Genomic DNA, 22998 nt, shown 5'->3' with positions numbered 1-22998 from the left:
CCTTTACAGGACAGACAAGGACTTTCTACATGCAAAACATCGAAGGAATCAATGAAAAAAATGTCAGACATGACAATACGAAAGAAGGCAAAATATCACCAGGTCCCACATACCACACAGAATAATAAACGGCAGATAACAATCTGAAAAAAAAATCCTAACAACCATGAGAGAAAATGGACTAGTATTCTGGGTGTATAAATAGCTTATACCATGTTGATCTGAGATGTTTTATTGTTTATAAAACCCCAACAGAAAAAGTGGACAAAGCACTTGAACGTTTAAGCGAGGTATTCAAAATGATTAACAAATTCATGGAAAGATTCTATTTCATTAGTCATTAAAACAACAAAGTACTCTGATAATTATATGTAAATAAATATACCTTCTCCACATCAAAAAAAAACATTAAAAAATTAAAAAATAGCACACCAAAAAAAGCAAAATACTCTAAATATATATGTATGCTTATCCTACGTATTAAAAAAAAAGGAATGGAAAAGCGTATAAAAATGAAAACAGTGTTTATCTGTGGGTAGTTGAATTATGGGGAATTTAAATGATCTCCCTTATACCTTTCTTTTCTTAAATTAGAGATCCATTATATCTAATACCCAAATCTAATATTTTCAGTATGAAAGAAAAAGGAAGAAAGTTAAGAAGGAAGGAGAAAGAAGGAGATAATTTGTAACTTTCAAGAGGTTAAGAGGCAATAAAAAGTTTGGCGTAATTAAGTGTCCAGTATCCAGAACATAAAAAGAACTCTTAGAACTCCCAAAAAAAGGGTAGAAATGACCCAATTGAAAAGATGCCAAAGGACTTGAACAGACATTTCTCCAAAGATTTACAGGTGGCCAACGAACATATGAAAAGATCATTTAGTGGTTAAGGAATTATAAATTGAAACTGGATGGATGGATGCATGGATAGAGGCATGGATGGATGGATGGATGGATGGATGGATGGATGGATGGAAGGATGGAAGGATGGAAGGAAGGATGGATGAAGGGAGGGAGGGAGAAACAAGTGTTGGAGAGGATGCAAACTGAAACCCGTGTACATGGCTGGTGGGAATGTAAAGTGATTTATCCACCATAGAAGACAGTCTGACGGTTTCTCAAAGAGTTAAACAGAATTACGAAATGACTCAGCAACTCTACCCCTAGGTATATTCCCAAAAGAATGAAGAACAGGGACTCAAATAAATACTTCTGCACACATGTTCATACCAGCATTATCCACAGTAGCCAAAATACACAAACAACCCAAATGTCCACTGAGGGAGAAATGGATAAATTGTAGTTTATATGTACGATGGAAAATTACTCAGCCATAAAAAGCAATGAAGTATCGCTACACACTGAACAGTAGATGAGCCTCAAAAACATGCTAAGTGAAAGAAGCCAGACAGACACAAAAGATCATATACCGTACAAGTTCGTTTTATATGACGTGGACAGAAGGCAGCCTGGTGGTAGCCAGGGGCTGGGGGAATGGAAGGAGTGGGGAACGGGAAGCGGCCCTATAACAGGCGTGGGGTTTCTCTGGGGTGATGAAAATGTCTTGGGTATAGATAACCAGACAGATGTGGTGGTTACACAATACTGTGAATGCGCTAAATGCCACTGAATTGCTTACTCGAACGTGTTTAATTTTGTCATGTGAATTTCACCTCACTAAAAAAAAAAGCCAACAGAAAAATAAGTTTAGAGAAGCCCTTCATGGGGACACCATCTACATGGACACCACTTTAAAACAGATTTGTCAGACATCCTTGAATCTGAGACTTTGGGTTCAGGGCTAACGTGTAATAGAGGAGATCTTCGCCTCACATCCACTATGGACTGTATGGATCTCTTTTTCCACAGAATACGCCCAGCGGGTATTTTAACAACAGAAACTCTTTATTTTTCTTGGGGGGCTGGGGTGGGAAACTAGTTTTAAAAGCATGATGCAAAGGCCCAACTGATACACAAATACAGAGTTTTGAAATTACTGTTTTATTCTAACTTTATTTTTCATATTTACTGATGATAAGGAACTAAAACCACCATCTAACTAAAATTTTTAGCCACTCAAGGCAGCCTACCAACTGATCATAATAGCTATTTTTCACAGTTGCTTGAAAGTATGTCAGAACGACTGAATGTAATTTTAATTAAACAAATTTGCAATTAGGAGTACAGCGACTGCCTCGCCATTTTCCTATTACAGCATGAGCGAGAAGAACAAAAATCCTCCTGGTGGTACCCTAAGCAGGAAGCCGAAGCGAAAGTCTTATTTGAAGTAATTAAATGGTGTAATTACGATGTATAAATCTGGTCATATGTTCCAGAATGCAACTTCAATCTCCACCTGGTCCAGCCACTGGCGGAGCAAAGCTGTCTGAGGGGCAGGGCAGGCAGGACACAAGACAGTGGATGATTTAAAGGCAGGAAGGAAGGACGCCCCCCAAAAGGACATGAAGATGTGGAGGGGCCCCTGGCTAAAATCTCTAAGACACGTTTGTTTTCTGAGAAGCACGTGAAACAGCTCTGCTCTGAAGGTTGGAGGGACCTTGAGTTTTGGTTTTTCTATTAACTATTAGGATTTTTCCATCTTGAATATCTGTATTGATCTCCTTTACTTTAACTATGCTAAGAATAGCTTCTATTCAGGCTAGTCTTCCCAAGAATCTGATCTGTTTAATACTGCCAGATATATTCCTGTATCAGATGTGATATCACATTATTTGGGATTCATATTTAAATAGATTTTCTGGCAGTAGGAATCCTGAAACGAAGAAGTTCAATGTACAGGAATTCCTTGATTCAATCTAGGTTAAAAAAAATATAACATTCTAAATATAATCAAAATCAACTCCTCTCTGTTTTCCTTGTGATATGTGCCTCACACCTTCTTTTCCTAGCTTGCTTTCTCTCATTTTGGGGAGGCTGTTTCTGCCTTGAGAGGTGAGTGGAGGTCAAGTCTAATTTTAGGAGCTGTGTGTACTTTGCATCGTGTTGCACTTCTGGTCCCCGGGGGTGGCTTCACCCTTTGGAGCAGGTGACTGGGCTGCCCTGCCTTATAAAACCAAAGTGAACTATATGCAGTCTTAAGGAGTCCTCTTCCCCCACGTGCCATTTTAAGGAATGCTGATCAAGTATTGTTCAAATTCCAAATCCCATTCATATTTTCAGGTCTTAATTGGCATGCCATATCCTTTCTTAAGTTAAACACACTGGTTATCCCCGATGAAGTACATTCAATGAAGCTTGTCTTAAGGGGGCCTCCCCAGTGCTGGGGGCTAAACTCTAAGCGTCATTCCTGTAGAATTCCTGCTTCTCAGAGAGGGCTGACAGAGATGCTTCACCTGCCCTATGCAGCCTTTAAATGAACATACAAACAGGTAAGCGACTGAAACGTGAAATTTCCCCACAACATTGTTCCAAGTGAAAATTACCAAACACATAGCCACGAAGACGCAGGTCGCGGTGCCAGTTAGGATGTTTTGCTTGCTCCCTAACACATCAACCCTCTCTCTATATTCATTAAATCAAGTATTCTCTAATTACTAACATTTGTGGAATAAATATTCCTGAAGGCACAACCGAGGGGAAATGAGAAGAAATGTGATTCACCAAAGCATTTCTTATCCTTGAACTTACTACTGAAGGCGTCGCACTCGCCGAATCCATGTGGTCTCGGCAGGTCACCTGACTGCACTCTCTAATCTCGCTCCTGCAAGACGGACCTTCCATGCCTTCATCCCCTGGCCTCTGCTCCTCTACCTGGACCTCCAGGATCATCCTTCTTAATCCCTTCACTCACTCATTCCCTCTTTCATCCCTTTAAGCCTTCCCTGGAGTTCATTCTTTCTTTGTCTTCCCCTTCTCCTGTTCCAGACACACCCTGGGCATGTCATTCCTGACTGGAGCTCCAACTGCCAACTGTATACTCTAACTCTGGCCTCTCTCTCATGAGCTCTTAGGTCGGCATTCCCAGGCAGCCTACCTAAAACTCAAGAAGACCAAAGTAACCAAATAATCTCCACCAAAGCACTGCTCCCCCTACTTAATGCCTACTCAAGGTCAGCCCTCGCCCTCTTGGTCACACCACTACGGACTCGGCAGTTACATTCTGTTCCTTCATCTCCATGCTTGCTCCCTCAGACGGCTCCACCTTTCCTGTGGATTTTAACTCCTAAATATCCTTTCCATTGGTCAGCTTTTCCCACAAGGCCCTGGCCACTGTCTCAGCTCAGACTCTTATCTTCTCGCGTTCAGATAAGCTGTTCAGATGTGCTTCTCCATCTTTCTCTATTTCCAGCTTTCCCGTGGCCAACACAGTCTCAAGACAGATAATCACTTACAAACTTGAAAACAGCTGAATTAGCTCAATGACTCCCCACATGTTTTACCAGAAAAGTCCACATGTGTATAAGGAAACGCAAGGCCTTTAAGATCTGGTCTGTCCCAAACTCTCCAGCTTCATTTCCCACACCACTCTGCCATGTTTCCTATATGCTGGGCACACTAAATTATTTTCATCTCTCTCTCTCTTCCTATCTTTGTGCATGTGGTCTACTCTGCCTGGAATTTCTTGGCCGATTCCATAGCTAATTCTTATTTGTCAGCTAAACCAAGATCTGTATACATTTCTTGATCATTTAGGGCAAAGGGAGGTGTTACTCTTCTTTGCAATTGTGGGGATGCCATCTCTCATCTAAGACACTTTTCATATTAAATTGCAAATATCTATGTGCACTGACTTCCTATTAGAGTATGAGGTCCTTGAGGACAAGAGCTCATTTAAAAAGTCATTTTTGAATCTCCTGACCATAAACAGCATAGATAGCATAGTGCCTCACCCATCGTAAGTGTTCACATACATGTTCACTAGAATGAAGGAATCACAACTTGAGATACATTAAGTTTCAGCTACTCTAGCTAACAGGAAATGAACCACTTAAAATCATACTGAATAGAAACATCTGGAGCTCAAGGGCCCACTGCAGCCTCAACTCTGTGGTGCTCCAGAGTTCTCTGGAAAGGAAGTGATGACGTTGGTCTGTCACCCTCTTCCTTCCTGCCCTCTTCTAATGCCATAAGTCTGTAATTACATGTCTTAGAACTCATTTGATCTCAAATAATGGAAACCCATGTGAAACCAGCTTAAATAATAAGGAATCTGAGCAAGGACTGGACACCGAACTATGGGAAGGGTGGGGTGAGCTGGGCCCCACAACACAATGGAGCCAGGGACTCAACCACACCAGCTCTCTCTCCATCTCATATCTCTGTTCTGCGGCTTCCTTCTCCCTCTCTGCTCACCACATTCTCCCCACATGGGAAACGTGGCCAGAGATGCTTCCTAGTTATGTCACTCACAGCTTAAGCTCTCTTTGGTCTTCCATCCAAACATTATGGAGAAAAGGCCTTATTGGCCCAGCTTAATGAGGTACCCACCGCTGGAGCAATCACTTAGGCCAAGGGACAGAGTCCCACTGGACCAGTGTGGAAGCTGTCCTATGAACAAGGCACATGGGGGAAGAAGCTACTTCTAGAAAAGGATGTTGACAGCCATGTCAGGGATCCACTACTCCTATGACTCTAAATGGGATGGCTTAGGAACACGGCGGTTTGGAAAGCCCAGGTTCAAGAAAGCGAGGGTTTCTCTGCCCTCCCTATACAGATAGCTTTTTTCTTCCTTTCATGTTATCTTCCTTCAAAATTTTCCCTTGTTCCTCATCTGTGGCAAACAAATATACACGCAAGCACGTTATAATTTGACTCCTTCAATTTCTACTCAACCCTGTGATTTCCCCTCTTCCCATCAGGAAAGGTTTTCCCAGGTAATCATGGATAATTTGCATACTTCCAATACCCCACACTTTTCTGATCCTGGGAGCTCAGAGTATTAAAATATATTTTACATAGGATATAACCAATCTTCTTCAAAGTACTTTTTTCCCCTTTTTCCTTTCTTCCTTTTCTCTATGTGAACACTAGCTTCAAAAATGCTATTTTTAAACCAGCAGTTTACTCAGAATCCAACTTGCTGGAATCCAATTCCAGTTCCTAAGGAGCAGTCCTCACCCCGCCCCCCACCACCACTCTGTTTCTCCTCAGCCAGTAAGAAACCATCATGAGTGATAGTAAAGGGTTCTGGTCACCCATCTGGAAAATGTTACCAAATGGGGTCTCTTGTGGTTTACAAAGAAAGGGATGTCAGTTACAGCTGGAGAAAACATGATGTCAGTATGTTCTTGCTGGATTTTCTTTCTTTCTGTCATTCATCCATCACTGTTTATTGAGTAGTTGCTATGTCTTATACCTCAAATAGAGTAGAAAGTTAAAGACCCCGTGCTGGCAGTAGCTCAGAGTGCAGTGGTAGAAACTGTATAAACACAATGCAACATGGCAACTGCCAAAACAGAACGTGCTAGAATTGCTGACACTATGTGTGCTGCCGGACAGACGACCAGCTAGGAGAGATTACCACAGTTAGTAAATGCTGGGATAAGCTAAGCAATGATTCCAGTAAAATCCTGTGAATATGTCTAGACCACAGCTGTCATCTCTTGTACCAATATTTCACCTGCTTAATTTTCACTGCTGGTTTCCTCTCTTCTCATCTTACTATCTTCATTTTCTTTCAGGAGGAAGTGGAGGCTAAGAAAAGTAGCCGGACCTGTCAAACACAGAATCTAAAAACTTTTATGGGGGATTTTTTCTCCTCTGAGAAATATTAAATAAGACATCTTGCAAAATAGTTCTGTTCACAAAAGAGGAGAGGCTGACTGGCATTTTGTTGATTTGTTCTCATTTCCAAACTGTGCTTCCAAGAAAAAGATTCTGGTCTGAACGGAGATGGAGTCAGGTCTGCACTAGAATCCCCGCTGGAATCCACAGCCTTTATTCACAGGGGTTTACCTGGAGGGGGAGGCCTTGGGGGAGGGGCTCTGCAGGGTAGGAAGGCAGATGGGGCTCAGAGTTGAGCAGCCTGGGTCCCCGGTGACAGGTGTGACACCAGCAAGGGAAGGCCCAGCTCTGCCCAAACCTGAAATAGCACAGGACACCATGAAGACTCCCCAAAGTCTCACGGGTGTGCCGGCTGGGGCAGCAGCAAGGCTGGCAACATCCAGGAGGAAACCAGGGGCCCCCATGAGTCACAGGCATGTTCAGGGGAAGTTTGTTTGTAAGCACATGTGGGACATCCTTGGAGACCTCCAGAAATACTTGAGGGGAACTCTGAAGGAGGCTGAGGTCTCCGTGAGCAGGTGGTGATGACATGCTGGGGAGATATGAATATTAAGTTCCTCAACTCATTTCTTAAGCATCTGACCAGCCCTCTCTCTGCCACAGCAGCCCCACTGGAACGGGACACCCTGACTTGCACTACACTGCCTTGAGGTATCCTTTTCTTCATGTAAATCTTCCGGAATATTCTACCTTGTTCTGTCCTCATTAGACACCTGATTAAATTCTGGTCATAGTCATACTTTCTCTGGCTCTAAACAACACTTGAATAAGTAGATCTCCCCAGTGGAGCTATAGGCTATTAAAACTAAACAAAACAAACCAACAAAGAAACCAAACTGAAGTTCCTGCTGGTCGCCTGGATTTTCTAACTTAACCACTCCCTTCCCCCAAGCCCACACCCGTATCTAGATCTGACAAGGAGGGTGGCGGCTAAGCAGTGGCGCTCCCAAGCAGACTGCGGCCCCCAAGCCCGGCTTCTCTGGGACTGCTCGTTGGCTCTGCCACCCGGTTGCACCGGGCTTGCCCTCCCAGATGTCCCCAGAAAGAAAAGACGCCCTAAATCCTGGGTGCCATTTGGGCCATCTGTGTACACCACTGGTCCCTTCCCCTGGAGCTGACCTCTCATGCCTAGAGGGCCCTGCCTGCTTTTGTACATCAACAGCTTAACCTCAGTTATGACCAAGTGAAGGAAAGTAACTAGCCCAACGGCTGCTTGGGCTGCCACAGGGCACCGCCCCAGCCCGCGCACTGCGCATCGTAGCCCTAGCTTGGGCGGTGCTGGAGCCAGAGGGATCGGCAAGTTTGCTGAGTCCGCCTCTGCTGCTCAGAAATCCAAACAGGTCTCAGGAACTTTCTTACAAATTTCATCTTTAGAGACTCAACTCCAAGATCTATCATCAGGATAACTGTTTGGTTATCCTATGTACGATTCTGAGGCTGTACAGTGTCGGGCTGTATTTGGATTCATAAATCTCTTGGTTACTAAGACATCATCATTAACTGTGAGGGTCGTGGTACATTCAAGGTCAAGCCTCTGTGGGGTGTGAAGGACAAGGTCACTGACCCAGTATGGACGGTGCGGGTGGGAGGGGGAGGCAGGTTCCCACTGTACCTCTGGGCATCGCATTTGGGTGGTAGGTAGTTGAAAGAAGTGACGTCGTGACCTGGGATAACAGATTTAAAGATCCAAAATGATTTAGAGCATGATTCATACTTGCCCAAAATGAAGGGGTGGGGCTGCCCCTCTCCATCGCATTTCTGCCAGCAATTCTGTGACTTAGAGTCCCCTCACAGGTTGTCCTTGGTGTGCATTTTAACTCGCTTTAATCTGACTGGTACTGTTGGGGGTGGGACAGGGAAACGTCAAGGGACGTGGGTTACTTCTGCCTCGCATCTTGGAAAGAGGGCATTCAATCTCCACGCTGCAAATAGGTGGACGGGATGCCAAGTGAGGATAATATCCACAGAATTCCCTGAAAACCGCTAATTGAAAGTTAAAGAGGGAAGAGCGGCTTCATGGTTAATTTTCACGAAGGTGTGCACGCACACCGCAGATCACTGAAGATCCAGCTCGTTAAGCACCTGGCCTCACTCCTTGCCTGGCTGTCACCGAGCGGTCTCTCTGCTCCTCCTCTGTTCTGTGCCAAGATGCTGCTCCCAGGGCCCTGCCAGGTCAGTGCTGAAGGTAATCCCAAAGAATCCTTCAGCAAATGGTGAAGTGCTGGGGGACAAGGCAGAACAAGGTGTTCGGGGACTGAACTAATTGTGTTTTAATTTGTCTAACGCTGGTGGCAAACAGGGCTGCTATGTGACCGTGAGAGAATGCACCCCTCCTGGGCTGCTTTAGAAAGAAGGCTTTGGGGAAGGAGGTAAAGGGAGGAAGGTAGGGAAAAACAAATATCCAGGCTAAAAATAGTGTTCTTAGAATTGCTTTCTGGGCTGTCTGAACCACAACAATAAAAGTTCTTAGACTCACGCCACCAGCATTGCAATAGAAGCAAAGAAAGGGAAAGAAGCCAGAAGTGTTCTAAAGCAGTCTGGCCGCCCCGAGCCAGCTCCCTGGTACTGCATGCTGTCAATTTCAAGGGGACACAACTTCTGACAAGCTCTCTCAAGATTAGCTGTCGCTGGCTTTTCATTGCTGGCCACGCTTTAAGTTCAGATAACTGCACTTCTTTGGCTCTGTCACAAGAAATAAGACCAGGGAGTGACTTAAAAACCAGAAATGGCATCCCACCTGCCACATTGGCCGTGGCATTTTCCCCACACACCACCCAAAGAAAAGCCATATTGATGACACAGCTCTGCTAACCAGCATCTAGGCCACTTTACAAAGTATTTTTATTTTTTTATGATTAAAAATGTACTCCTTAAGTCGCAGGAAGAATATGTATCATATTGCAGAACGAAAGTTCTATATGAAGTCCCACTTTGCTTCCCGTGATTACCAGTACTTCCTAGTCATATGTATTTGGCTGCCAAATCCAAGACTCCTGGCTGTGCTGAGGTTATTCTTTAATAAGCAAGATGGGTTGACTGTGAAAGTTACTGGTTTTTACTTTGATAGCTATTTAAAAACAAAACAACAACAACTCTGTGCTGTTTTTAAAGCATCTCACGTATACAGGCTCGTCTAATTTTTGCAGCTGCCATTTCAGGATGCTGTTAGCACCCTGGGTTGGCAGATGAGAAACTAAGGCCAGAGAGTCCCTTTATGAGACATCTAAGATGTGAAGGGCCAGAATCCGCTGATGGCCTTTGACTCTGAGTTCTGAGCTCTTTCCACTGGCCTACATTGCCTCTACTTCTTATGTCATAAAATACTTCCAGCCATTTAACAAAAGCTCCTCTAAGGAATGAAGAAGGATCAATGAGCCATCCACCAAGCGTCACGCAGGGAGCCAGCCTCCTTCCACCAATATAAACATTGTGGGAAGATGGAGGTGAGAGACTCTGCCATAGCGCCCTACAGAGTTTCCACCTAATGGAATAGCCTAGAAAAGTTTAAATGCAAATAAGGAACACGAGATATGAATGAGCCAACATTAGGAGCAGTTACATAGAGCTCTATACGAGGAGCAGACTGGTGGGGGATGAGGGAAGGAGGTCAGTACTTGGGGGCTTGTTCTGAAAAAATGTCCCATGAACTCTTCTGGTTGTAAATGTTCAGACTGTGGCTCCTTGTTCTGGGAAGTGGGGCTGAGTTGTTTTATGAGTGGTCCCTGGCTAAGAGGAGCAAGCAGAGGGATAGAGCCAGAGGCACCCAGGTGCAAAAGATCTCTAGCCCTTAGACCTGCCTGGGTTCCAAATAGGTTTCCTGTGCTGATTCCGCTGTCTCCTTAAATAAATCCTGTTTGTCTTAAAGTGGCCACCCTGAGTGAATCTCCCCCTGCAACAAAAGAACACGACAACCCAGAGTAACCCAGAATTCTTTTTACTGGAACTGAAGGTTTCTACTCTAGGGCACTTACTGACATTAATTAGAATTAGGGCTGTGTACACCTCATTCACGAGGTAGCAGACAGGCAGACTTGGCTCTCTTGTCTCCTGGGAAATCTGCCCAGACCAATGGCCGCTTTGCTCCGAATCTGTAGCCCCAGACATGGCCCCTCCGTCAGTGAAGGTTTACGGGGCATTAGTTATGTGCAAGAAACTGTGCAGGCCACTTACTAGGCCTAACCCACCTTATTATCGCCTTCTACTTATTATTGCTAGTTCACTTTTCCTGCATTATCTGGCCCCATAAAAACTGGGATCTTGCCTTGATATCCCTGTGGTCCCAATGAGCCCGATGCCTCCTATAACACAGGAACTCGAGAAGTGATTGGTTAACGTTCCCACGACATTCCTCTCTGCAGGAAGCTCAAGGAAGTCTGAAAACAGCAGCGCCTCAGTCAGAAGCTACTGAGTTCGGGCTAAAGAGAAAACGAAGAAAGAGCTGTATAGACAGTAAACCTACTGACTTATAAGACAAGGCCAGAGGCCTGTCCATCTGATTCATGCGGCTAATTAGAGTGAGGGAAGGCACGTGCCTGGAGCAGAGCCTGTCCGCCAGGTGGTCGGTGACCTCCGACTTGGCCAGAAAATCTGGGGCCAGTGAGATCCTTTGTTGAGAGTGTCAGGATTGGGCAAAGCGCTAGCAACTGGCGCTGAGCATTGACACCTAAGGGTCATTTAGACTCGGGGGCTGCGCAGGGTATTCTGAAGTTCGCAAGATACAGAGAGAGCACAAGCTATGTCGTGGAAAGCAGGGGAGAGCCAGAGTGAGCGTGAGGAAATGAAATGCGACAGAAAAGCAGAAATTGGTAGACAGACCCCAGAAGGAACAACAGAAACAGAAAGGTCAGACCCTGCCTTAGCTCCTGCTCTTCCTGAAGCCTACCTGCGGAAGCCCAGCTTTTCCGATGTTTCATCAAGTGTGTTCTCGGAACCATGAGAACCCCTACTGGAACAGCTCCCTCTTGGGAGGTCCTTCTGTCCCTTTTCCTTGCTGGTCAGAAAAGTAAAGCATGGTTTTAAGAAATAATATTTTTCAGAAGAAATAAGAAATTCTCCACTAAATGATACCCCGGTGGTTCTCAACTGGGGGCAATTTTGCCCGACCGGGGGTAATGGGCAATGTCGGGAGGCGTTTTTGTTCATCATAATGTGCTGGAAGAGGGTAAGACTGGATGTGAGCAGAGGCCAGGATACTGCCCACATTTTACGGTGCACAGAACAGCCCCTCCAACAAAGAATTATCTGGCCCCAAATACCAGTAGTGCAGGGGCCGAAGAAGCCCACTCTAGACCAGAAGGTTGGCAATACTAAGCAGGTATGATTCAAGCACCAAATGTCATTTGATGCATACATATGGAAAAAGTCGAGACAGGGAAAATGTAACAATACTAAGAATTGTGGTGTTAGGGTGTTGAGATGATGGGTCAATCTCTACCTTTCTGTTTTTAAACTTTTATGTTTTTATTGGATGCAATTTGACAAAGCAAAATCAAATGCAACAAAAGAAGAGACAGAAGGGAGGGAAAGACGAGAGGAAGGGAAGAAGGAAGGAGAAATCACCCGAACTGCCTCATCCACAGGGGCTCCCGCCGCCACGCCATGGCCACCCACTGCAAAGCGGGGCCAGCCACACTGAGAAAGTGCCTCTCTTGGTGAAGTCCCTCTTCCGCATGCTGTTAAAAAATGCTGACAAGCGCTCCAGTACACCGACCTACACCAAATTCGTTCCAGCCGCAAGTGGTCACTCATGAAGAACAGAACCATTAGTTGGATCAAGGAGGGCTGAACAGAGCTGGGACTTGCCTTTGGTGCCCACAGCTCAGGATGCTTACCTCTAGCATCCCGGCCCCAACTAGACCCCGACTATGGGTTCACAGATCCAGGAAAGCGTGTCCATGACTGTCTGATCAGGGTGCGAAGTGAGAAGCAGCCCCAGGAACAAGGGGGAGGTCTGTGAGAAGCACTGCTTTGGGGACACGGCCAGGCAGCGCCTGCTGCGGAACCTGGGCATTTCCCCCACCACCCCTTTCTTGTAGTCCAGTCAAGTAAGTCTTTTAAATCCCCCAATTCTAACCTCCAAAAACCTCTACCTTGAGCTCAACCCAAATCTGTCCCGTCCGAGCCCACTTTATAGTCCATTTCCGCAGCTCACAAATAATTGGTGGCATCCCCACATGAGGTGCTCATGGCTGAAGACAATGGTTAAGTTTCTTTCTGCTCCTCTTTGCTCTCTCTCCTACCCCAGGCTAGGAAATATTTGAAGTAGTTGTGTTATAGGAGAAAATAAACACTGTACCCCACAATTCCTTCAGATACACGGACATAGACACTAAAATGACCAGTGTACTCAAAAATGCGTCGAACAACAGATATCCAGGTTTGTATGTTGACATGCATCATTTATTTTCTTAAGTCTTCTCACGACTCAGTACACGCATATAGTACGATATTGCAAAGGCATCAAAGCACATCCGGGGACCGCGGCTCTCCTCTCCAGAAGTCATCACTACTCCGTTTTTTGTTACGTGCAATTTGGAACTATAAGAATGCTTCTGCACATTAAGTGGCCTATAGATTAAGTGGCAAAGATGCTCTGGAAGAAAGTTCTAAATGACGGACTAGAACAAAAAATCATTTTCTTCTAACCTGAACAGCTGTTACCTGTAACCCTCCAGGGCACAAACTGTTATCTGTAACCCAGAAAAAATTTGCTCATTTGTCTAACATTATGAAATTAGGTTCTTACTCAGCAGTTTATGTCTACCTGAAACATCTTGGGATCTGCTCTTGTTCACAAAATGACACCTAATTTGTTAAAAAAAAAAAAACCCACACAAATCGATTTGTTCAACTACTTGTTCATTTCAGAGAGTCATTCACTCACTTCTAGCATTTCTCAGTTCTTGATGTTAGGCAAAGAAAGGGTCAGAGCTCTTTGGACTGCCTAGCAATATTTAATTTATGTGTTTAGAAAATAAAGTAAGTCCTGAGCTCCAGATATGCAGGGATGAGTACAAGGTCAGGTGACCCTTCGCTTGCCACCATCCAAGTCAGGAATTCTTAATGGGAGGAGAACGGGAGGGTTCAGGGTGCCCAAAGAAAAGACCTCTAAGAGGAAGATTTTAGAATATGTGAGCAGGGGTCAGATAAAAAATTATACGTGGCTCCGTCCTGTATGTCAGGGGTCAGAAAACTATGGGCCAAATCTAGCCCACCACCTGTTTTTTTAATTAAGGCTTTACTGGAACACAGCCCTGTTTGTTTGGTTTCATTTTGTCTATGGCTGCTTTTGCAATAGCAGAGGGGGGCACAGATATTGCAGAGACCCTATGGCCCACAAGGTCAAAACTATTTACTATCTGGCCCTTAACAGAAACAGTTTGCCACCCTCCTGCCCTGTATATTTCCTGAACATCTTTACTCAGTGAGCCAATATTACTAAATAAAGTAAGTATCCTTTGCCACAAGTCTGTCCTTTTCCTCAGGGCTATGAGAGCAAAGTTTACCTTTGGTTGCCAGTAACAAAGATCTAAAAAAAACAGTGGCTTCAACAAGATACGGGTCTCTCACATAAAAGTCCGGGGCTGAACTGACACTCCAGTGCCAGAGACCCAGGCTGTACTCGACACAACTTCCACTGCCAAGGTCACACCATGGTCCAAAATGGTTGCCAGAGTACCAGTCATTACGTTCACATCCAAGTAGCAGGAAGGAAAAAGGACTGCCTCAACCCAACTTTTCAGAGAAACTTTTGGAAATACCTGAACGCTTCTACTTATAAATCATTAGCTAGACTTGGCCACAGAGATACACCTAGTTATACTGGAGGCTCAGAAGTGTAGACTTTTAGTTGGCTGGCAAGCTGCTTAGATAAAAAATCGAGGTTACGTTATTGTTTAAATGGGGGATTTGACATTGAGAGATAATTAGCAACTTCTGCCACAGGAACCTTACTGCAACCACCAAGCCCCTTATCAAGATTGGTGCACACTCCGGGCAGGCTCATCATTTGGCATAGCTCCAGAGTAACTGGCCTTAAATATCTGTTTAACATTTATTTAAAAAGTGGTAAGATCAGTACCAATAAAAAGTATTTTTTTGGTTGGTTGGCTGTTTTCAAACTTCCAATCAAAAGTACTGTCTCCTCTAGAAGCAACTAGACAAATCCTCCTTTCCTAAGCTAGTATGTGGTTGTGTGTATAGACCTGCATCAATAGAGCACTCCTATAGAGTCCAGCGATTTTTTAAAAATGGAGTGTCTGTCTGCCTAGTCTGTCCATGGTCAAAGGACCCCAACACTACTCACTCTCACAGCCATTTCTCCGATTAGCATGCCCATTCAGCATTGACTCTCACCACTGCAAATCACCTCCAAGTCAGAAAAACCCAATATCTACCCCACCCCCAAACCACAGTTACTCCCACATCCAGGCCATAACATCTCTCCTTAACGTTTAAGATCTGTTCATCTCCAACCAGAAAGGGCTACTCCTCTAACTTTGGACACTGATGATATGAGAGGTAGAGGTAGGGCTTAGGCAACGGCCGAAGGCAAAAGCTTGAGGAAGTAGAAAATTACGAATGGATTGTGAATCTTTGATTGCCATGGGTTTTCTACATATTAAACAACAATGGGGAAAAAATAACAAGTCATGTCCTTTTGGTATCTCAGCTAGTATTGAACAGTCAGTCTTAGTTCTATACTTTCCCTCTTCTTCAAAAGGAAGTAACTGGAACTTCACTAACAACATGCAAATTCCTGGAAATTTCTCTCTCACAGAAGAGTCCAGGGCTGAACGGGTATTCCATCGTGTCAAAAACCCAGGCTGCTCCATATATACTCTTTCCTGTAAAGTTAGGGGGCAGATATCATCTGCCAACTCCAAAATATATTTAAAGGCTGCCAAAAGCAGCTGAAAGCAAGTAGAAGCCAATGAGAAGATGTGAAGGAAAGAAACACACACATTGGCATTTCTCAGAAAATATCAGCAAAGACACATTTCTCAGAGCTGAGGGTTATAAACTGAAGTTCAAAATCTTTATCACCAATAAGTATTGAAACTGAAGTAAACAAAGGCAAATTTTTTGTTTGTAAGAAAAGAAGATTTGGGGTGGGAAGCAGAACTATACAAGGAATCAATGAGATGAATGAGCCGTATTCGAAGAAAGAGTTATTTCTTGGCACTGGAGAGGATGAAAGCCTTAGAGTGGTGAAAACAACTAGCCTGAATGATCACCCTAGCCCCTCCCTGCCATGTCAACCCCCAACCTCACACCTTGACTTTGTGCACATAGCTGGTTCAGAAAATCCAATGCCATTCAAATACAAATAACAAAAAGGCAAATCATATGCATACCATAAGTACATCAATTTAATAACTGGGGAAAGAAACTAGGAAGATGAAAGAAATACTTATTAACGAAGAAGTCATAGAAAGAAAATGCTACCGCTGGATCATAAGAAATTGCTGGGCAAATATCCTGCAATAAGTTTTTAAAGCCAAATGAAGCAATTCCTCTATGAAGTAAAACTACAAAGCAGAAATAATTCAGAGAGTAGAAGGCAAGAGAACAGGAGGAAATGAAATGTGAGCTTGCAGAACTCAAAAAAGGGGGAAAAACAAAGTCATCGAAGGTGGAAATGGAATGTGAGCAAGGAAGAAGAGACTGCAGAAAACAGTAAGGGACAGAGAAGGTAGCAATGAGAAAAGCAGTCAAAATGAAGTGGAAACAAAGTTTTAAAACATTAGAGAGAAAGCAATAGGTAGAGAAGTCAGATAAAGGAGAGCCTACTCATGCAGAAGTGGAATTCCCAAAGAATGAAACAGAACAGAACAACGGATCAGAACAAATCCTTAATGATATAACTCAAGAAAACTTTTCTGAAACCAAAGTAGAGTCAAATCTGATTAGTGTAAGACTACAGCACGCACACACACACAGAGAGACACAGACACACACACCAGGGAGAACAGGCCAACACTGAGATGGATCCTGATTAAGTTACTAAACTTCATCCTAGGATCCACTACAGCTTTTGGCATGTGGCAAGTGCTTAATAAATATTCACTGAGAGACTGACAAAACAGCTTTTTTCCCCACAAACCCCTGTTTCTGCCACATCTCCTCTGTTCCTGGGATGTGATATGGTAAGAAATCACTTCTAAAAACAATACTAAAAAACTCCAAGATCTTTAAAACATTCTGTTTCACATATTTACTTTACTAAGGCAGGAAAGATTAAAATTGTGTTTTAGAAAGATTTTCAGAAAGGACTGATATAAAAGTCTTTTCTGATACACTATATATTCACTATAAATTCTGGAGACATTCTGTCTCACATGCATTGAGTTTCAGCAAAATTTTATTATATATTTTCATACACCATTTGTCACATAGGGACCAAAAAAAAAAAAAAAAAGGATAAAGTCAGAAAGTGTTTTTACTTACTTTGGATGTTCAAACTTGTCTATCAGATCAACTTTTTCCACCAGGTCTCCTCCAATTGTTCGTACTAAATCATAGAAATCGTTTTCTGTATAATTCTCAGAGGGCAACCAGAACGAGATGTCATTTATCACAGCAGGGTATTTGCTAAGAGGCTAACAAAACAAGAGAAGAAAAGATAGATTGATTTGTTAGTTGGATGAGAATGTTTAAATTTTTCATGGAAAGTTACACTTGGCTAATTAGAAAATGCTGGTAAAACATTATTTCAGCACTTGAATTTTCAGGAATAAAACGAAGCCAATATTCAAAATTAGCAAATTCCATTATGAATGTTATAGATTCTTATCACATTCATGTGTAACATTACCATATATTATATTTATGTAACCATTAATGTTCAATTTAGTATAAAACAATTTGAATATATCATATTTCAGTTTTTTCATTTGAATACCAGAGGAGAAAAGTTCAAATTTAATTAACAAGTGATTCATTAACTTCCTGTGATATTTTCAGGAAGTCGTTTTAATAGAGAAATAAGTAAAGGCTTGCCAAAATTGATATTTTAATTAGTAATGTCATTATTTGTTAGTATTTCTAATTATTAAAATAAAGGACTGGGATGATAAGTAGTCACTTAGGGAGTTATTTTTCAAATTTTGGCTCTAAGGATGGATAAACACAAATGTAGCCATTTCCCCCACTTTATCCTATTTTTCTCAGTTTATTCGAGCTCATCATTATATTGGATAGACATTTAAAATTAGATACTTTTAAAAGTTACTGCCTTTGTTTACGTGGCTTATTCACATATAAATATATATATAATAAGTGTTGGTCTGTAAGTTACTGCCACAATGAAAATGTTTCACTACATAACTATGAAGTCCTCAGGGGATACGTGCTAAAGTATAAATAAATCTGTTAGAAGAGCACATTTATAAACTGGCTTACACCAAGCCTGATATCACCATAAACCCTTTGGTGAATCGCTGATCAGAAAAGTGTAACTTTTTAAATGGCAAAACCTCTGAAGAACCAAACACTCACACAAAAAATGATTATTCAACTTGAAATATCAATAAAGTTGTCAGACAAATCCATCAGTTCAGAACACACATTTCAAACGAACATAATAAAGCGACCATCTAGGTGCTTCTGACAAAATACCATGGCTCCTGAAAAACATCCTTGGTTTTCTCTCCTACAGTAAAGTCAAGATCCTATGACAAATCATTCCATGGGTTAATGTAACAACACATGATAGGAGTATGGTGGTTATACCAGTTGATTTTTATTGGACAACATCCTTTTGCCACTTCAGGAGCATGGAAATTTAGGGAGACTGGGTAAAAGGCTGGGATTGCCAAGAATTAGCATGTAATGTCCTCTTGAGTTGACCCAAGCTGAGGTACTACTGACCTCTGATGACGGACATGGGAGGTGCCCAACCGAGCATTTGTTTCAGCAACCCACTGACAACAATAAACACGGTAATAACAAAATAATGCTGTCAGCCAGAAGTCCCCAAGACATTAAAAAATACATTTTACAGTAAATCACAGTTTTAAAAACCAGGGAGAAAAGCCCAGACTGTTGCATTGCAAACTAGTTCAAGCTAACAAATTATATGTAATAAGTTTAAAGTAATGGTTTATCTAAAGGAAGCATTCATTATACTAATTGGTATGTGTCAGATGTGGGATACTACTAGTGACTTTTACTTTTTTGAGGGGGAAAATTTGTTTTGAAAATAAGGTAACTACAGATCTACGGCTACTGGAATGTAGGCTTTCTTTTTTTTTTCATAATAATATTTTTATTATGTTATTCACCATACAGCACATCCCTGGTTTTTGATGTAAAGTTCGAGATTCATTAGTTGCGTATAACACCCAGTGCACCATGCAATACGTGCCCTCCTTACTACCCATCACCAGTCTATCCCATTCCCCCACCCCCTCCCCTCTGAAGCCCTCAGTTTGTTTCTCAGAGTCCATAGTCTCTCATGCTTCATTCCCTCTTCTGATCACCCCCCCTTTCTTTATCGCTTTCTTCTCCTACCGATCTTCCTAGTTCTTATGTTCCATAGATGAGAGAAACCATATGATAATTGTCTTTCTCTGCTTGACTTATTTCACTTAGTGGAATGTAGGCTTTCTGATGCTTAGCCAGAGGTGGTGGTAAAAACTATCCAGTGGCTTGCCATTGATCTTAGGATAAAGTCCCCAATTATTGAAAAGTTCTAGCTCTTTCTGTTCTCCAGGTTCACAGCAGCCTGGCTATTTGGTTTCATGAACACATAAGCTTCTTCTTCCAGATGCCGTTTCCTGCCCTGCCAACCCTACTTCTGCTCCTCAACTACCACGTTCACCTCTAACCCTCACAGACTCCAGCAGTCCCTTGTTATCGCAGCCTATACTTCTCTTTCATGGTACTTTTTGTTATTATCATTATTTGTGTAATTACTTACTTAATGTCTGTCTTCCCAGTGTATTTCAATTTTTGAGGGTGGGGTGTGTATCTTTTTTTACCTCCAAATCTCTATTACCCTGCACAGCCTCCGTGACACTGTAGGTATTCATCAAGAGCGCATGATGACACTGCCTTGCGTGAGCAATGGCAACGTTACAGTAATCAATTTAGCTGTTCTTCTGTCTCTCACCAGACCAGCTAATGGACACGGCAGGTAAATAAGGCATAGAGACTTGCCTCCATCCCTGGCTATGCTGTGATAAGGAGATAGTGGCCACGTGGAATGACAAAGAGGAGGCGGACAGGCAAAGTGACAGGAACTTGATAATCCACAATCACAAAACCAGATAATTTTAGAATTGGAAAAAAAAAACCTGTTAACCTAAATGAAGAGGTAAACTGAGGCAAGCTTGAATTACCAGAAACTGAGTTTATTTGGGAAGAGCAGAGGAATTGCAATTTGGAAAATGCATGCTGCATGTGAGTCCCTTGAGGGTTTGGGGCAGCTGTATTAATGGGAAGGAGTGCCTAGCGAAGGCCGTCCGGCCAGAGTCCAAGCAGTGAGTTCACTGGCTGGAGGATGGTGAAAGGTTCTTAGCAGATGTTCAATGATCAGGAGATGAGTCTCAGTCCTCTGTAAATCAGGCATTAACAGGAAATCAGTCTCAAGTTCCATACTTCTGAGGGAGCATGTATGAGATTCTCTGTTTCATATCTTCTGGATCCATTTTAGACTGAAATCCTTTCACAGACCTTAAATAGCATCTGGTATTATTTTTGTTTTCTCATTTCTTTTCTTGATCTAAATGAGCAATGTCTATTTTATTAGTTTTATCAAAAAACCATGAATTGATTTGTTCTTTTGAGATTGTCTCTATAATTCATGGTGGTTTTTGTTTGTTTTTTAGAATTGAAAAGGTGATCAAAACTACAGTTATAGTCGAGACTTTAAAAGTCACAAGTCAATATTATGAACTATTTAATAACAATGACTTTGAAAACTTGGATTAAATGATAATTTTCACTCAAGACAAAATTTAAACCGATTGACAATGTACCAAATTGAATTATCAATCAAATCTCACAACAAAAGTGTTAGACTCAGATGGTTCATAGTATAACTTTATCAAATATTTCAGGTGAAGCAAACTATTTCGTGAAATAGAAAAGGAGGGAAAAATCAACTAATTTCATAAGTTTATAAACTTTAAGCCAAAGCTGGATAATCACAGAATAACTTTAAAAAATTGTAGACCAATTTCACCTTACAACCTACATAAAAAGTCCTAAATGTAACTTTGGCAAATACAATTCAACAGCATATTAAAGTAAGAACACAAAATGACCAAGTAGAGTTTATTACAGAATAATGGGAATGCTTTGAAACAAAAAATAATCTACTAATCAACATATAAAGAAAAAAAACATGATTTTTTTTCAGAAAGAAGTATTTGATAAAGATAATACTTATTCATTATAAGAAAAAAGAGTTTTTTGGCAAACTATAAATAGAAGGCAACTTCCTCCCTTCCAAGATATTTATTGTAAACCTATAGCAAACATATTAAAGTTAAAATTTTGTTTTTAGAAGCATTCGAAATAAAGTCAAAAGCAACATGAGGATACCCTCTCGCACCCTTGCTCTGTCACATTATAAATCCTAACCCAAGGCAGGAAACAGGAAAAGCTATTGGAATGGAACAAGGCAAAATGTGCGATCCTCATTTGAATCTTCCTTACTAACTATCTGACTTGGACAAACTGCTTAATCTCTGTTTTCAGTTTCCTCATCTGAAAGATGGAGGGTTATTAGTATTTACCTCATATAATTATTATTATTTCACATGTATCATTATACACACGATATACAAGAGTTAAAGTGAATGAACTAGAGGTACGTATATCACTATGGCTAAAATACAGAAAAAGTATATGCCGCATTTTTTAAAAAAGTAAGTTGTATTAAGATGTGTTCACTGTGATATCTACACGAAGTTTAAAAACAGGTCTGGCAATAATAAATATGAATACATAAATTGTATTAAAACAGATGTGGGAAGGCTATACTGGACTTCAAAACAATGATTAACTCTGGGGAAGGAAGGAAAGTATTCAAGAAGGGATTTTGCCTTTATCTTTAAGATGCAAAAAAGTTAAGGTTCAACATGAATTCTGCAGCAAATGCACTGATGAGCCCTGCATGCTAGTGGCCTTGGGTGGTTTGGGTATAGGTGGATGGCACACCCCAGTTAGTGAGGTCAGCCCAACTCAGACTTTATTCGCTTTGTGAACACTGATGCTAAACACCCTTGTAATCCCCCCTTCTTGTCAGCGAGTAGCAAAAAAGGCCACCGGCAAACATGTAACATTGGTCCAAGGTTTACTTTGAGCTCAAAGCAACTGAAAAGAGGCTCATACAAGAAAAGCTCTCAGCTCCGGGGCCAACACAACACAGGCACACAATTTGCCTGAGAGCAGGACAAAAAATTTGCAAAGGTGTACCATCTCCCCTCTCCAATCACTGGAGACAACTCTAGACCCTTATCAGCTCAGAGATAACACCAGAGAGATCTACAGACCAAAACTGACTAACGCCCTTATCTTCGGTTAGTTTCCTATATATTTACCTTTCCACCACCCCTAGAGACTCAAGATCCTTTTTCCCTGCCTTGCTACTTCTCTAAAAAGTTATTGGTCGTTTGCTAAGCTGCTATATAAGCCCAATTACCAACCAACTCTTTGAGTTACTCCTCTCTCATACTCCTGTGTGTTTCATGCATGATGCACACACTAATAAACTTGTTTCTTCCAATCTGTCTATTGTTGTAAAGCACCAGCAGACACCAAGAAGGGTAGAAAGAAAAATATTTTTTCCCCTCCCCTGCATTACCCTTACATTTATTGCATTTTGGCTACCTCTAATGGTGTTGGAATAATATCCTTACTTTATTAGGTTGAGCTAATCCTGGGAATCTACAAATGTTTTTTCACAGTTTGCCCTTTTTAAAACCTCCTATCTCTGCCAATTATTGACAGTTCCAACCCAAGAATTGTTTTATTTCCTGTTCGGGGTTGGGGGACAGAACAATCATGGAGTTATGTGCCACCCTAACTCCAAATCCTCCGGCTGTATTGAGTGCCCCTCTGCCCCTCGTAGGTTCATGTCCCTGTCATTATGTCCTCCAGGACCAGGACTTTACCTGTGTAGCCCAGCAGCACTACAGTACCCAGCTAATAAATGCCGGTTGAACTCATATTGAACTGACTATACATTATGGAGTCTGTGTCCACACTTCCCAAATATTCCAGAATAGTTTGGATTTTTAAAATA

The 22998-nt window shown here is 42.1% G+C and overlaps 1 protein-coding gene across 2 annotated transcripts in view; it reads right to left on the bottom strand.

The window, feature by feature from the left end:
• The window catches only part of FARS2 (phenylalanyl-tRNA synthetase 2, mitochondrial), a 524673-nt gene that overhangs the window by 124595 nt on the left and 377080 nt on the right, over positions 1–22998 (bottom strand). For both annotated transcript variants that reach the window (XM_040645022.1, XM_008692843.2), the window contains exon 6: positions 17193–17344. In XM_040645022.1, the coding sequence (XP_040500956.1) occupies positions 17193–17344 (152 nt within the window). The remainder of the gene's footprint in view (positions 1–17192; positions 17345–22998) is intronic.

The sequence above is a fragment of the Ursus maritimus genome, unplaced genomic scaffold (genome assembly GCF_017311325.1).
Source record: "Ursus maritimus isolate PB19 unplaced genomic scaffold, ASM1731132v1 scaffold_30, whole genome shotgun sequence".
Lineage (NCBI taxonomy): Eukaryota > Metazoa > Chordata > Mammalia > Carnivora > Ursidae > Ursus > Ursus maritimus.
Note: the sequence above shows the minus strand (reverse complement) of the source record. Positions and strands in the feature narration are given on the sequence as shown.